Consider the following 13,387-nt stretch of genomic DNA (forward strand, 5'->3'; position numbering starts at 1 on the left):
TTGTCAAAATCTATTAAAGAAATATTAGAAAATATTCAACAGAGAATTTAATATTCTTCTAATAATTTTTTATTAATTTAGTTAAATAAGTTATCCTCATAAAAAAATTTATTTATTCAGAAAAAATAAGTCAAAAATAGTTTAATTTTATAAACTATTGTAAACTATTTTTGTCAAAATTATGATTTATTTTCACTTTTATCTGAGAATGGATTTAGATGAATACAATTCTAAAGTATTTTTGTTAAATTTTTGAAGTAATTTTTTTAATATTAAGCAAAAAATTGCTTAATATTAAAAAAAGAAAAGCAAAAATGCAAGCTGTTCCAAAGGATATCAGTATGATACCAAACAAGCTGTACAATAACTTTTCAGTAATTCCAGGTACTGACAATTGCAGATTTAGATTTACAATGTCATTATAGAAAGTGTGCATACATATGAATAAATGCTTTAAATAAAAAACATACATGAAAAAATGAGCTGTATAATATAAAAATAAGTTTTTCATTAATACTTCAGAATGAGCCCTACCTTGAATACCACCTTTATCCTGATGATGTATAAAAATTTTCAAAACATTTAAATTTACATAGATTGTACAGTAGAGCCTCGAAAACTTGGCCTAATGTGGACCGAAGGGTGGCTGAGTTTGTGAAAATGCTGGGTTATCGGAAATGGGGTTAAAAAAAAAGTATGAGTGTTTCCTCAGAAAATACTGTACTGTACTTGTATGTATTGTTTACTTGAGAATACAACAGAGAATAAACTGCCCAAATACCCTTAAATAAAGGAAAAGTACGTCTTTTATGAAGGCATAGAGCCTTTACTACATGAAAATGAAAATTAATGAATACACTGTACAGTAATTTACCTGATAAGACAGACCTCAGAAAAATACTTTGAGGCATAAAGCTGTCTTTATCATGAAAATTAATTAACTAAGGATTTTTTTGCCCTGCCAGGGTGTGGCCGAGTTATCTGGAGTGCCGGGTTATCGAGTGCCGAGTTTTCGAGGCTCTACTGTATTACATACTATGCTTATACAAGCTTAAATAATTTTTTTTATCAATCATTTTCAAAGTATTGCTTTAGCATTACATATCTTAAAAACATGGCTGTAAGGATGGAGTGGTATTCTAAAAATGTGTAATAAATAAAAATTTAAGCTTATGTATATTATGTGCATTTAATATCAAAGTAGAAATAATTTAATATTTTATTTTAATTAATATGTTTAGGGCTAAATATAAACATCTGTAAACCCAATAGTTATATTAAAGCCAAATGATTGCTGGATTAGATCAGGTTATATTACTGCTGCTATTAAGTTAAATAAGAAATGATGTCTAACACCTACCTCCTAGACCCATTTAATTATTAATAACAGCAGTAATATATCCCAATATAATTTGGTAGTTGTTAGACTTTATTAATATGTTTATTTTATTTTGTATTATTATTTGCTAATATTAAGCTTTTATAATTAAAAGTTTTAATACATCTAGTCAGAGATATTTAATTTAAAAACTAAACTTTTAATTCTTTGAACATAGTAATTATTTATACAGTAAAATTTATAGCAGAAAATTTATTGTTATACTATCTTTAAAATAACAACATAACAAACTAATAAATTTTCTGTAAATTTTTTAAACTAAAATGCTAAACAGGAATTGTCCTCTTTCAACTTTTATTATTTATGATGAGCATATAAGATAAGTTTGCTCTGTAAACAATCTTAGCATCATTTTTGATGCATTAACTTATGTTAAAATGCCACATTGCTAGAATAGCTAAATTGCCATTTGATGTGGAATTCTATGGTGCTTCTGCCCCTCTATATCTTTTAAAATTGTATTATTTTCCATCTTATACCAACTCTCAATCTATTATAGACTATTACTTGTCAATCTGGGCTATGGTTGCCCCCTTCCCTTCTGGAAAAAATCTCTAAAGAATGTAATAAAATATATCTTGCCTTAAATAAATTCTGTAACTTACCTATACCAGTCATCTGAACATTGCTAGTCCTACATTGGGACTCTATTTAATGAACGTATTAAATATTTCTATTGATTATTACACTATCAATACTACAATGTCTATGTGTAGTCAGATTAGCTTTAAGAGTTATTTGTGAAATACTTGCGACTTAACATCCATCTATATATCTTTTTTTAGACTATCAATATCTCAAACATCCTATTTCTAACACTCTGAAAATATTGATATTTTTGAATATTTACTCCATACTGATTTCCATTGTTTTAAAAATACTTGTAAAGAATTACTATATAACTTTTACATTACATCTTTTTTTAACTTGTATCCTATGTTTTATTTATACTTATTATTGTTTTTTATGTATTTGTTAGTGGTTTTATTGTTAATGTTTCCAGGAGATTCATTATCATAGACATTTTATAAAAAAGATGAATAAATAAATAAAAATGAATATATTTATTCAAATGTAAATTAGGTATAAATTATTTTAACATTAAAATTCAATTATTCTGTAAATCATTTTTTACTGTTTAAAATAATTTTAATGTTTAATTTGAATTCTTTTAAAAAATTCAAGATTTATACAATATTCATTAAATATATATTGTATATTTGCAGTACATACAAATATACAATATATATTTAATGAATATTGTATAAATCTTGAATTTTTTAAAAGAATTCAAATTAAGTATTANTAGTAGTATAAAGTGGCTATGAATATAAATGGAAATAAAAAAATTAATAAGAATTCTCAAAATATTAAAATCAGATCATCTTAAAAAATACATTTATACTCACTATGATGAGAAAAATTTATGAATACACATGTCAAACAACTATATATATATATATAATGTACATATATTGCATGAATTACTTAATTTATATTTATTTAATTGTATAATTGCTTATTCTTACAGATGCAAGAAAAATGATTTATTTAATATATAGTAATTCAATTATATTAACATAATGCATTTTCTACAAATTAATACAAACTATCTGTATTTTCTTGCAACAATAAGGTTGTAGTATAAAATATAAAAACACAATTATAAGTAAAAATTTTGTAAAATATTACAATATATATATATATATACATTCTTATTACAATATATATATATATTATTATATATATATTGTAAACATATATATCAATAAAATGAACATGTTTGTAATAAACAATATGTAAGCAATTTACATACAGTATATATTATAGATATAAATTCTTGTTAGAAAAAAACTATCTTATTTTACAAGGCATGTTCAGAAAGTAAGTGTACTGTGACCATAACGGCCTGTGATTTTTGTTTTTTGAGGGTGGGCAACACTAAGTGGTAGAGAAGAGATCTCCTGACGAAGCAAGCATCACAGGAACATGGAGTTACGTAAACACATGTTGTAGTGTCCAGTTGCATGAAAGATGTTGGTAAGAAATCTTGCCAAGTGCGAGTCACATGATGTGATCTGCTTCCTACTCGTGGAAGGAATAATACCTACCGAAGTTTTTTCGCAAATCAAAACGGTTTATGGCAAAGATGTTATGAACAGAATGAGTGTGTTCAAGTGGTGTAGGAAGTTTAGTGGAGGCAGAAAAAATGTTCATGACAAACAGAGCAGTGGAAGACCTTCCATTTTGACTGATGAGTTGGTGCAAAAAATCGAGGAAACTGTTTGTGAAGACCGCCAATTGACAATGGATGAAATTTCTGCGATGTTTCCACAACTCTCCAGAGCTCTCTTATATGAGACACTCACAGAAATGCTGGCGGAAGAGTTCTTCAAAGAGGGCATAAAGAATCTTGTGCCACAGCTCACCACATGCATTGAACGGAATGGCGATTATGTGGAAAAATAGTCAACAAGTGTATCAATATCCTGTATTTTTTTCAAATACACTTTTTCTAAAAAAAATATAAAAATCTATTACACTTACTTTCTGAACATGCCTTTTATGTATATAATCCACAATGGTATGGAAAATTGCTAGAACAAAAATAAAACTTTTGCATAATTTGCCTTGTTATATAACCCATATCTATAGGAGTAGCCATTGCTCCATAGGTACAAGTTTGTAAATTTAAATTGATGTATAACCTGCACTGCTTTCAAACTGCCTTTAAACACAGATAACCTAAGGGTCATATACATGAAAATACAGTAATTAAATAAAAGCAACCTTTTATAACATCTTTCCAAAATTAAACAACAATTCAGAATACAGTGGGTGATCAGTTAACGAACATAATCCGTTCCAAGACTTTGTTCGCTATCCGAATTGTTCGTTAACCGATTATCGATTTACCATAGGTTTCTATGGGAATTTGATTAATTGGTTCTGGAGACCCCCCAAAATAAAAAAATATATACTTTCTTACTACCTTTATTTATATGTATTGATGATAATAAAAATACATACATACATAGTCTTGCGTTTTTATTAGTCGTGTTTTTTTTCTGTTTGAAAGGGTTAAAGAATCTGTCTAATGTCGATTGCTTTTCTCTCTTCTTCAGGATTTTTCGTAAGTAATTAATAGCATTGCAATTGCAGAAATCCCCAAGCCTTAACCTGGTTTGGATGCCATTCTAAGACCGTTGTTCTGACATCCTCCCACTTCTTCAAAGGATCTTTAATATAAGATATCGGCATTAATCCTCTTTTTCAGAAGAAAACATATCTCGCCGAGTTTCTTGGTGTTCTTCATTCAAGAGTTCTTGGCGTTCTTCTGTCGTCAGATCCATTTCGTGTTCCATTATGAACTGTTCGATATTCTTTATTTCTCAGATGTGATTTTTGTTACTCCTTTAGCTGCTTGAGTCTTCTTGATTATACAGTATGTTTCTTAAATAAGATTGAACTTCAGCCTACTGTAGACCTGTTTACGCCATACTGCCCAGCAACATTAGGCATCTTCTGCCCACTCTCTACCTTTGCTATTATACTCTCACCTTTCGAAAAGAAAAACAGACGCAAAACTTAACGAGTGCCTACCCGACAGTCTCACGAATACATAAAATAATTGTTTTGTCAGAAAAATAAAAGGCTGAAATTACAAGGAAGAGTTTCAAAGTTCGGAGGAATAATATCCGATCGGTATATATCGGCTTGAGCGTCGATGTCAATGTCTCCCACACTCCGAAAAGTTTCGAATTGTTGCCCGAAGACAAGGGAAGACCAATCGGTATTCATTAATTTACGTCGCTTCTTCTTGTGTTTGTTCTGTGGGGTGTTCGTTATCCGATCATGTGTTCGTTGTCCAAACATAAAAATCTTTCGCGAAAGTGTTCGTTATCCGATTTCTTCATTATGCGATCTGTTCGTTAACCGATCACCCACTGTATTTATTCCTGATTGTGTGACATAGGTTCTGCAGATAAGTGGCATAGTAGACTGCATTGACAGTTTGACCATGTAAAACAAAATGACACAAAAGAATTTCTCAAATAAGCCAAAATGACTTTGTGTTCTTGACCAAATAAATACAGATCTTACAGGTAAAACAAATTTATTCTGTGCTCAAGTAAAAAGAGTGTCAGCAGTACCATGTACACTGTCAGACTGGCTGTCCGGGAGACAAAAGATTAAAACTAGGAGCACGGTAAAGTGTTGCCAGGTTGGCTACATGACAATTAACTTTTGATTAACTTTGTGCTTTTGTGGTGATTCTCGGTGCACCATTCAATGGACCAGCTTTTGAGCTCAGATTCAAAAGCCCTGGCCCGGGTTTTGTCAATGGCAATGATCTTGTTCAACATGGCATCTTATTCACGTTTATATCATTGCAGGTTCACACAACACATTTCGTAATGTGTTTACTTTTGGAGTTCTGTCAGTGCATGTAGCACCCATTTGGCAGAAACTTTGTGCATGAGCAGATTGTTTTGTAAAATTTTATGCATAGTTGCCTGGTTGATACCTGCTTGTATCACCAACTCTTGCAGAGACAATTGTCTATTATCCTTTACGCATTGGACGATCACAGCACAAGCAACATCGTTACAAACAGTCCTAGGTCATCCAGTACTGTACATGTCATCAGTTGCTACTCTTCCATGTTCAAAAGCTGCTACCCATCTTGCAACAGTTCTGTATGGGAAAGCATGCTCACCGATAGCTCTTCTACAAGCAGTGTGTAACATCCCCTTAAGTTTTGTTTTGCCCATGAAGCACTTCAATTTTCACATATGCACCATGTTCCAATGACTCACATCCCCTGAATGATAGTCAAAAACTAGTATTGTAACGAATAGTATATTCAGCCTCAGACCGAATACCAAATATTCGGCCAAACTATTCGGATTGATTAACGCACGTATGAAAATTGGCACGCAAACCGCATTATGGCAAAGATCCTGCTCTCTATTGGCCCGCTGTCACTACGCTTCTTTGCCAATCGCGTTAATTCTTGGCAGTTGTAGCGGACAGACAAGAGTGTCATGGAAGTATGTGATAAATAATGATATCAAATTTGAATAACAATGAAATGACCTACACATGTAAATAATGGAAAAAGAACAGAGAAGGACCGCGAATTGAAAATGTGAAAATAAATAAGAAATTGAGTCGATAACATAATCGAACAAGTCGAGGCAGCTTATTGGCACGAAATTTGCGCCCGTCAATGCCAAATAATTGTTGTCATAGACTTCGGAAAGCTAAATGCTTGTAATAAAAGTCACTTAGCATGCACGGGCGAAAGCCTGGGGGCATTCGGGCTATCAAGCTGTCTCGAATCTGTGAAATCATAACTGTGACTTATATCGACGTCCTATCTGTCTCTTTTCTCCGTTATCACTAGGCTGTCACGTAATTGTAATATGGGAACTCTATGATGGAAAAGTGACGAATCGAAAGTATTGTGAGCGCGTATTATGATGTATGCACAGGCATACGTGGATTAGAGCAATAGAGGAAAGAGAAAGGGAAGAGCAAAGACAAGCGCTTAAAAAGAAGGATAGGCAGGGTCAGACCCTCAGATGTGCAACGATTCTCAAACGAATAGGTGTGTACATGTGCTGATCTTTGTAATTATAAATTGTGAATACATGTGACTAATATTATTTTCTTTTTTATTTTGTGCATGTTATAAGTTATAAATAAATATAAACAAACAACACTAACTCGATAACATTAAATTTAAATAACAAAATGATTAATTTACTGTGTTTTTGTTATTTATTACTCCTGCTTTTAGGTATTCGGTATTCGGCCGAATAGTGATTAAATATTCGGTATTCGGCCGAATACCAAATAGTAACCGAATATTCGTTACATCACTATCAAAAACCAATTGACTTTGCACTCTGCTTCCATCGACATTCTGGAACATCCATGCCATCTAGTGGTTAATACCACTAGATTGTGCAACAATTCATCTCAATGTCATAGCTGTATGTTGGAAATGTGGATTGTGGCATGGGATTCCACAGAAAAATGTTATCATGACTTAATGACCCATGTAAGAACATCTGTAAATTTCTATTGAGTGTTTAAGAGGAAATTTTAATATGCAAACAATTTAAAAAAAAAAAACAAACAACTTGGAGTTGTCCTACTGTAAAACTTTCTCTGGAAAATTTAAAAATATCGCCAATCATTTTGACAGTGTTAAATTTTTTTCGTCACTTCAAATTATTTATTGCTCCCAGTTTTATTTACTAATTAATACAGGTGCTGGTAGCCTTATCAGTTTGGTGTCTGGAAAGGAAAAATAATATGTTAAGCTGTCACTTGTTACCAATAGAATTATTTTTGAACAATTTTTTGATGTATAATTTTCAATAACACATTTGATCACAATGTTTAAACAGTATTTCACATGTTCTGTCATATCAAAATTTCTGTCTTAGTCTACTGAAAAAGATCTGTGAAAAAAGTAAACCCAAAAAATTCCCCAAAGTTTCTGTCAGCTGATAAAAAAAATCCTCAATCTGAAAATGCTGGGTGACATTGCACAAAAACTGTCTTCTGTTCTCAATGTCACTTCCTACTTTTCTGCCCGCACTTGATGCATGACATAATGAAATTGCTAGGTGTGTGATGCATGGGATTCCCATCACACAAGAGCTAGACATTTTGCTGTTTTTCCTGAAGTGTGCTTTGTAATTCAATTTCATGCTGAATGTCAAAGTAAGCAGATTATGGTTTTTATCATCTCTTTCTATTGCCAGTATTATATTTTTATCATTACTTTAATAAAAATATTGTGATTTTGGTGATTTTGGCACTATGAAGCATAACCTTTGCTATTGAAAGTGTTTTCCTGTAGCCAAACATGAAACTTCCAATTATCATCTATAATAAGTGATAAAATCTAGTGCATAAAAAGAAAGATGTAGAAAGATATGGCCCAGGATAACAGGGCCAAAAATATGGAATAATGTGCACAACCTATATGTAAATTCATTTTTGGTATTAAAATAATGCTAGTCAGTTGAGTACAGCTACTTGATAATGTGTGCAGTAGCATCATAGTATGTGTATAGAGGCTGAAGATAGTTAAAAACTGAGAATTGGATCATGTGCAATGACAAGTAATAATTGTCTTACACTAGCAAGGTCAGACAAAGAAGCAAATTACTAAATACATAAAATGCAATCAAACAATTCTGTCAAAGCTGATTTCCAAATACAAAACATAAGGAACTTTTACAGTAGCTTGGATAGTTCCATAACTACTATAAAAGTGAATGTCCTTGAAAAACCACAACAAGAGAAGACAAGAATCTCATCCAGTGTGGCAAGCATGTTTTAAATGTTGAAGTGAATCTGAATGGAAATAACAAGTTATACATGCTTCTAAGAAAACTGCTCAATGAAGGCAATGGAACAGATGTGGATATTAGTGATGTAACGAATATTCGGTTACTATTTGGTATTCAGCCTATTTTTCGCTATTTGGCTGAATACTGAATATCTAATCACTATTCAGCCGAATACCAAATACCTAAAAACAGGAGTAAGAAATAACAAAAACACAGTAAATTAATCATTTTGGTATTTAGATTTAATGTTATCGGATTAGTGTTGTTTGTTTATATTTATTTATAACTTATAACATGCACAAAATAAAAAAAAAAATAATATTAGTCACATGTATTTACAATTTATAATTACAAATATCAGCACATGTACACACCTATTCGTTCGAGAATCATTGCACACATCTGAGGGTCTGACCCTGCCTATCCTTTTTAAGTGCTCGTCTTTGCTCTTTCCTTTCTCTTTCTTCTATCTCTCTAGTCCATGTATGCCTATGCATACATCATAATACGCGCTCATAATACTTTCAATTTGTTAGTTTTCTGTCGTAGTTTCCCATTTTATAATTACGTAACTCATAGCCTGGTGATAACAGAGAAAAGAGACAGACAGGACGTCAGTATATGTCACAGTTATGATTTCACAGATTCGAGACAGCTTGATAGCCCGAATGGTCCCAGGCTTTCGCCCGTGCACACTAAGTGACTTTCATTACAAGCATTTAGCTTTCCGAAGTCTATGACAACAATTGTTTGGCATTGACAGCTGCAAATTTCGCGCCAATAAGCTGCTTCGACTTGTTCAATTATGTTATCAACTCAATTTCATATTTATTTTCACATTTTCACTTCACGGTCCTTCTCTGTTCTTTTTCCATTATTTACATGTGTAGGTCATTTCATTGTTATTCACATTTGATATCATCATTTATTACATACTGCCATGACACTCTTGTCTGTCCACTACAACTGTCAAGAATTAACGGGATTGGCGAAGCATAGTGACAGTGGGCCAATGGAGAGCCAGGGTCCTTGCCATAATGTGGTTTGCACGCCAATTTTCGTATGTGCGTTAATCAAGCCGAATATTCGGCTATTTGGCATTCGGCCTGAGGCCAAATATACTATTCGTTGCAACACTAGTGGATATGCATTATATAAAGTAAAGAAGAAACTATTTCTGAGTGTGCGTTATAGGAAACAGCATCTACATTGAGCTAAAAACTCATAAAACCTAGATGCAAATGCAATGGAAGAAGATGATGATCACTGATGAATCATCCATCTGTCTTGAACATAGTGATGACAGTTTCAAGAAAAGTTTTTACTGTTATGTCTCTATCCCACAGCTAAATTTCCTATTGGAGTTATGGTCTGGGATGCCTTAACAGCACAGGAGCAGGCAAAATGACAATTATTACTATACTGTTGATGCTGATATTATGTTATGATGATATATGGTAATATATGTTGTTGATACATCTTGGACAACTTTGTGTTAAGAAATGGCACAGGATCATTTTTGAGATGATGATTTTATGTATCAAGATAACAATGCTGCCTGTAACCATACATGAAAAGTGAAATATGAAGAACAGTTTAAAGAAAAGAGAATTACATGATTAGAATGGCTTCAATAGTCCAGATTTAAATCCAGTTGAGAATATTCATCATCTTTCAAAGAATACTTCACACTAAAGCTTTAAATTATTTTCCAGTATTTAGAGTGAAATATTTACTATATCATTCCAATCCAATAAGTGGTGTTTTTTTTTTTTTTTATAGTGTAGTAGGTATCATTGAAAGAAATCGGTCCAAAGTGTTGGAACTGAAATGTGCCATATGCCAGAGGTGGGCAGAAACATCCACAGTTGTGTTCCAACAGTGTTCAATGCCAAAACATATTAGGTAATACTTGATGCCAAAGATAGTGCAGTATGTTTCCAATCATATGCATCACTCACAATGTGTTTCCATACTTTTGCCATACTTTTAAGGGCATTCTATACTTTGTCTGCAGTAAGTTGTATATGAAGAATTCTATCTCAGCTTTTTTCTCTTTTGAATGTTAGCAGGATTCCATGCTTTTTTAGCAAGGGTGGTAAATAATATATGATATTCATTTTATATAAATGTTATCACTGGATTATTTAATTTTTTTTTTAAATTGGAAGAAATTTCATTAGAACAATATTTAAATTTAATTTTGTTTTCATTAAGTTTTAAGATCTGTATATTACAATAATGTAATACATTATAATTGAGAATGAAAAAATTTCTGTTAACAGTCAAGTAGGAAATTCACTCTCATTTAAAAAAAGTAAAATAATTACTTTAAAGATAATTAAACTTTATAATATTATTATTTTATTAATATTTATTCTTGGAGTAAAAAATGAAGATAAAGACTTAATCTAATCGGGCAAATAAGAGATAGAAATGAATATTGCATATTAATGTAAAAAGTATTGTAACACAAAATATTACAAAATTAACAGGTCATTATGGAACAAATTCTAGCAAAATGATTAAACTAATTTAGTCTGTCAGATTTATTAGGCTTTTATTAGTTCAAATGTTTTCAAGATTAGCATAACTTATGTATATCAATTGAAATATCCAGAAAGAAATTTAAAAATTTACTTTTGTCTATTTCAGACCGAAAAGTAAGAAATTTTTTTGAAATTTCTAAATTAGTTAAATGTGAATGAAAATTTTCCAAATAAATCTAAGAGAGATATATACCATATATATTGGGATAAATGATTCTATTATTGTTAAATTACATAAATATAAATAAATAAAATTTCCATTATTATTATTATTATGCAAAATATTAGATATAAATAATTTTAAATAATATTTAACATCTTCACTTGTATATGAGAAATTATATGTTGTTCAAAATCTTAGTTTGTTTCATTCAAATTATACATCAAGTATATATGAATGCTTAATGTAGTAATATATTTTTCACCCTTATAAAACTGTGTAATGCTACCCTGATTTAATAAAACTAAGCAGATTGATTTTTTTCACAATTTATTCAAAATAACAGTTTATTACAAGTTCATCAAACAAAATTATGATGTTTCTAGTTTCTTTTTTTTAAATTCTTGTATTTATTATTATTATATAGTTCAAAATCTATTTTATGAAGTTGTTATTAAATAATTAAGTATCAGTAACGATGTATATTAATATTTTTGAAGTTATAAAAAAATTTTTTTGATTAAAAAAAAAAGCAGCTGCTAAAAGCATTTAATAGTGCCATAGGTTAGAAATGATTGCTTTTCCTAAGAAAATAAACTTTTTTTTTCCGTTTATGCGATTCCGTGCACTTATTCTGAAATTATTATTATTATTATTATTTCTAATTGAGAAATATATGCTCGTATATTTTTATATTAATTTTTTGCTAAATGTTAAATTATGCCGATTGCAGCGCCACAATTTCAATCAGCTTCCGAAAGAATTCTTTTTAAATGATATTTAACGGAGTGAAACGAACCCATTCTGATACAGAAATGCGAATTACGATACGCCGGTTGCAATGTAATCCAATTAAATTTTATATAGAAAATATTTTAATTTTAGTTTAACTCAAAGTAGATGAAGGAAAAAATGCATTAACTTACTGAAAGTGTTTCTCATTTTATATTTATCGGTAGTATTTTTTGGATGAGGGGTTTCAATCTCATCGTCCCCGGGGTGCCCGGCCGCACTGGACACGAACGATAGCCGATCCTCTCTTTCTTCCTCGTGTTCATTCTCCACCGATGCTTTTTTTCGCTTACGATCGCGTTCGTAAGCACCGCGACTGCTAGCGGCGCGCTTTTTTCGGGGCATAATTCGTATTAAAGAACTTACTAGGCCGAGAAATTTAAATTTGAATCTCGTGACGTCATTATAGACAGCGTGCTTAAGTATAAGATGCCGATGTATTTAATGGCCGGGTTATGAATGGGCGTGTTTACTAACTCCTTTCCTATTGGTCGTTACTGGCGTGTCAATGTCTTATTCATTTTTACAATAATCGATTGTCTTGATTTATACGAAAAAGATGCGATTTAAAATGCATTTTATCATTAATAATCTTTTCGATATCGATAAAAAAATTTATTAAAAAAGAACTTTTAGTTATAATTTTTTTGTCTGACAAAAAAAATATTTCCATTATATCAATTGATACTTTTCATATTTTTAAGAAATTGTTTTAGTCACTTGGGTAAATTATAAAAGATTAATTAAAGTAAATAGATTCAAAGTTTACGGTTTCGGGTATCACATTGATTTTTTTTAAATAAAGAAAAATTTCTCTAGCGTTGTTTTAAATGGTTTACTATACTTATCACAGGGAGAGAAATACAAATTAAATTTATAAAATTTTCTGAAAATATATAATTTCGTACTTAAGTTAATATACCGAAAATATTTGCTTATAAGTGTGCGGTACATGTTTAAATAATCATGTTTGTTTGACTATCGACACATAGGTCCCGGAGATCTTACGTGGGATCCTCTTATCCTGTTAGGGGTAGAGCGGGCCACTTTTGCCCCTTAGCGAGTCTCTTTTGCCATTCTTTTTGAACAGATTAAACAGGTAGAATGTGTC

The 13,387-nt window shown here is 31.0% G+C and overlaps 2 protein-coding genes across 2 annotated transcripts in view; one reads left to right on the forward strand and one right to left on the reverse strand.

Annotated features, from left to right (window-relative positions):
- LOC111635346 (xaa-Pro aminopeptidase 1-like) overlaps positions 1–12,709 on the reverse strand; it is a 132,157-nt gene extending 119,448 nt beyond the window's left edge. The window contains exon 1 of the mRNA XM_023380283.1: positions 12,411–12,709. Coding sequence (XP_023236051.1) covers positions 12,411–12,621 — 211 coding nt within the window. The 5' untranslated portion in view covers positions 12,622–12,709. The remainder of the gene's footprint in view (positions 1–12,410) is intronic.
- LOC111635348 (CREB3 regulatory factor-like) overlaps positions 1–13,387 on the forward strand; it is an 89,373-nt gene that overhangs the window by 1,907 nt on the left and 74,079 nt on the right. The gene's annotated exons all lie outside the window — the stretch shown is intronic.

The sequence above is a fragment of the Centruroides sculpturatus genome, unplaced genomic scaffold, assembly GCF_000671375.1.
Source record: "Centruroides sculpturatus isolate CEXI.00-Female unplaced genomic scaffold, Cexi_2.0 scaffold784, whole genome shotgun sequence".
NCBI classification, from domain to species: Eukaryota; Metazoa; Arthropoda; class Arachnida; order Scorpiones; family Buthidae; genus Centruroides; species Centruroides sculpturatus.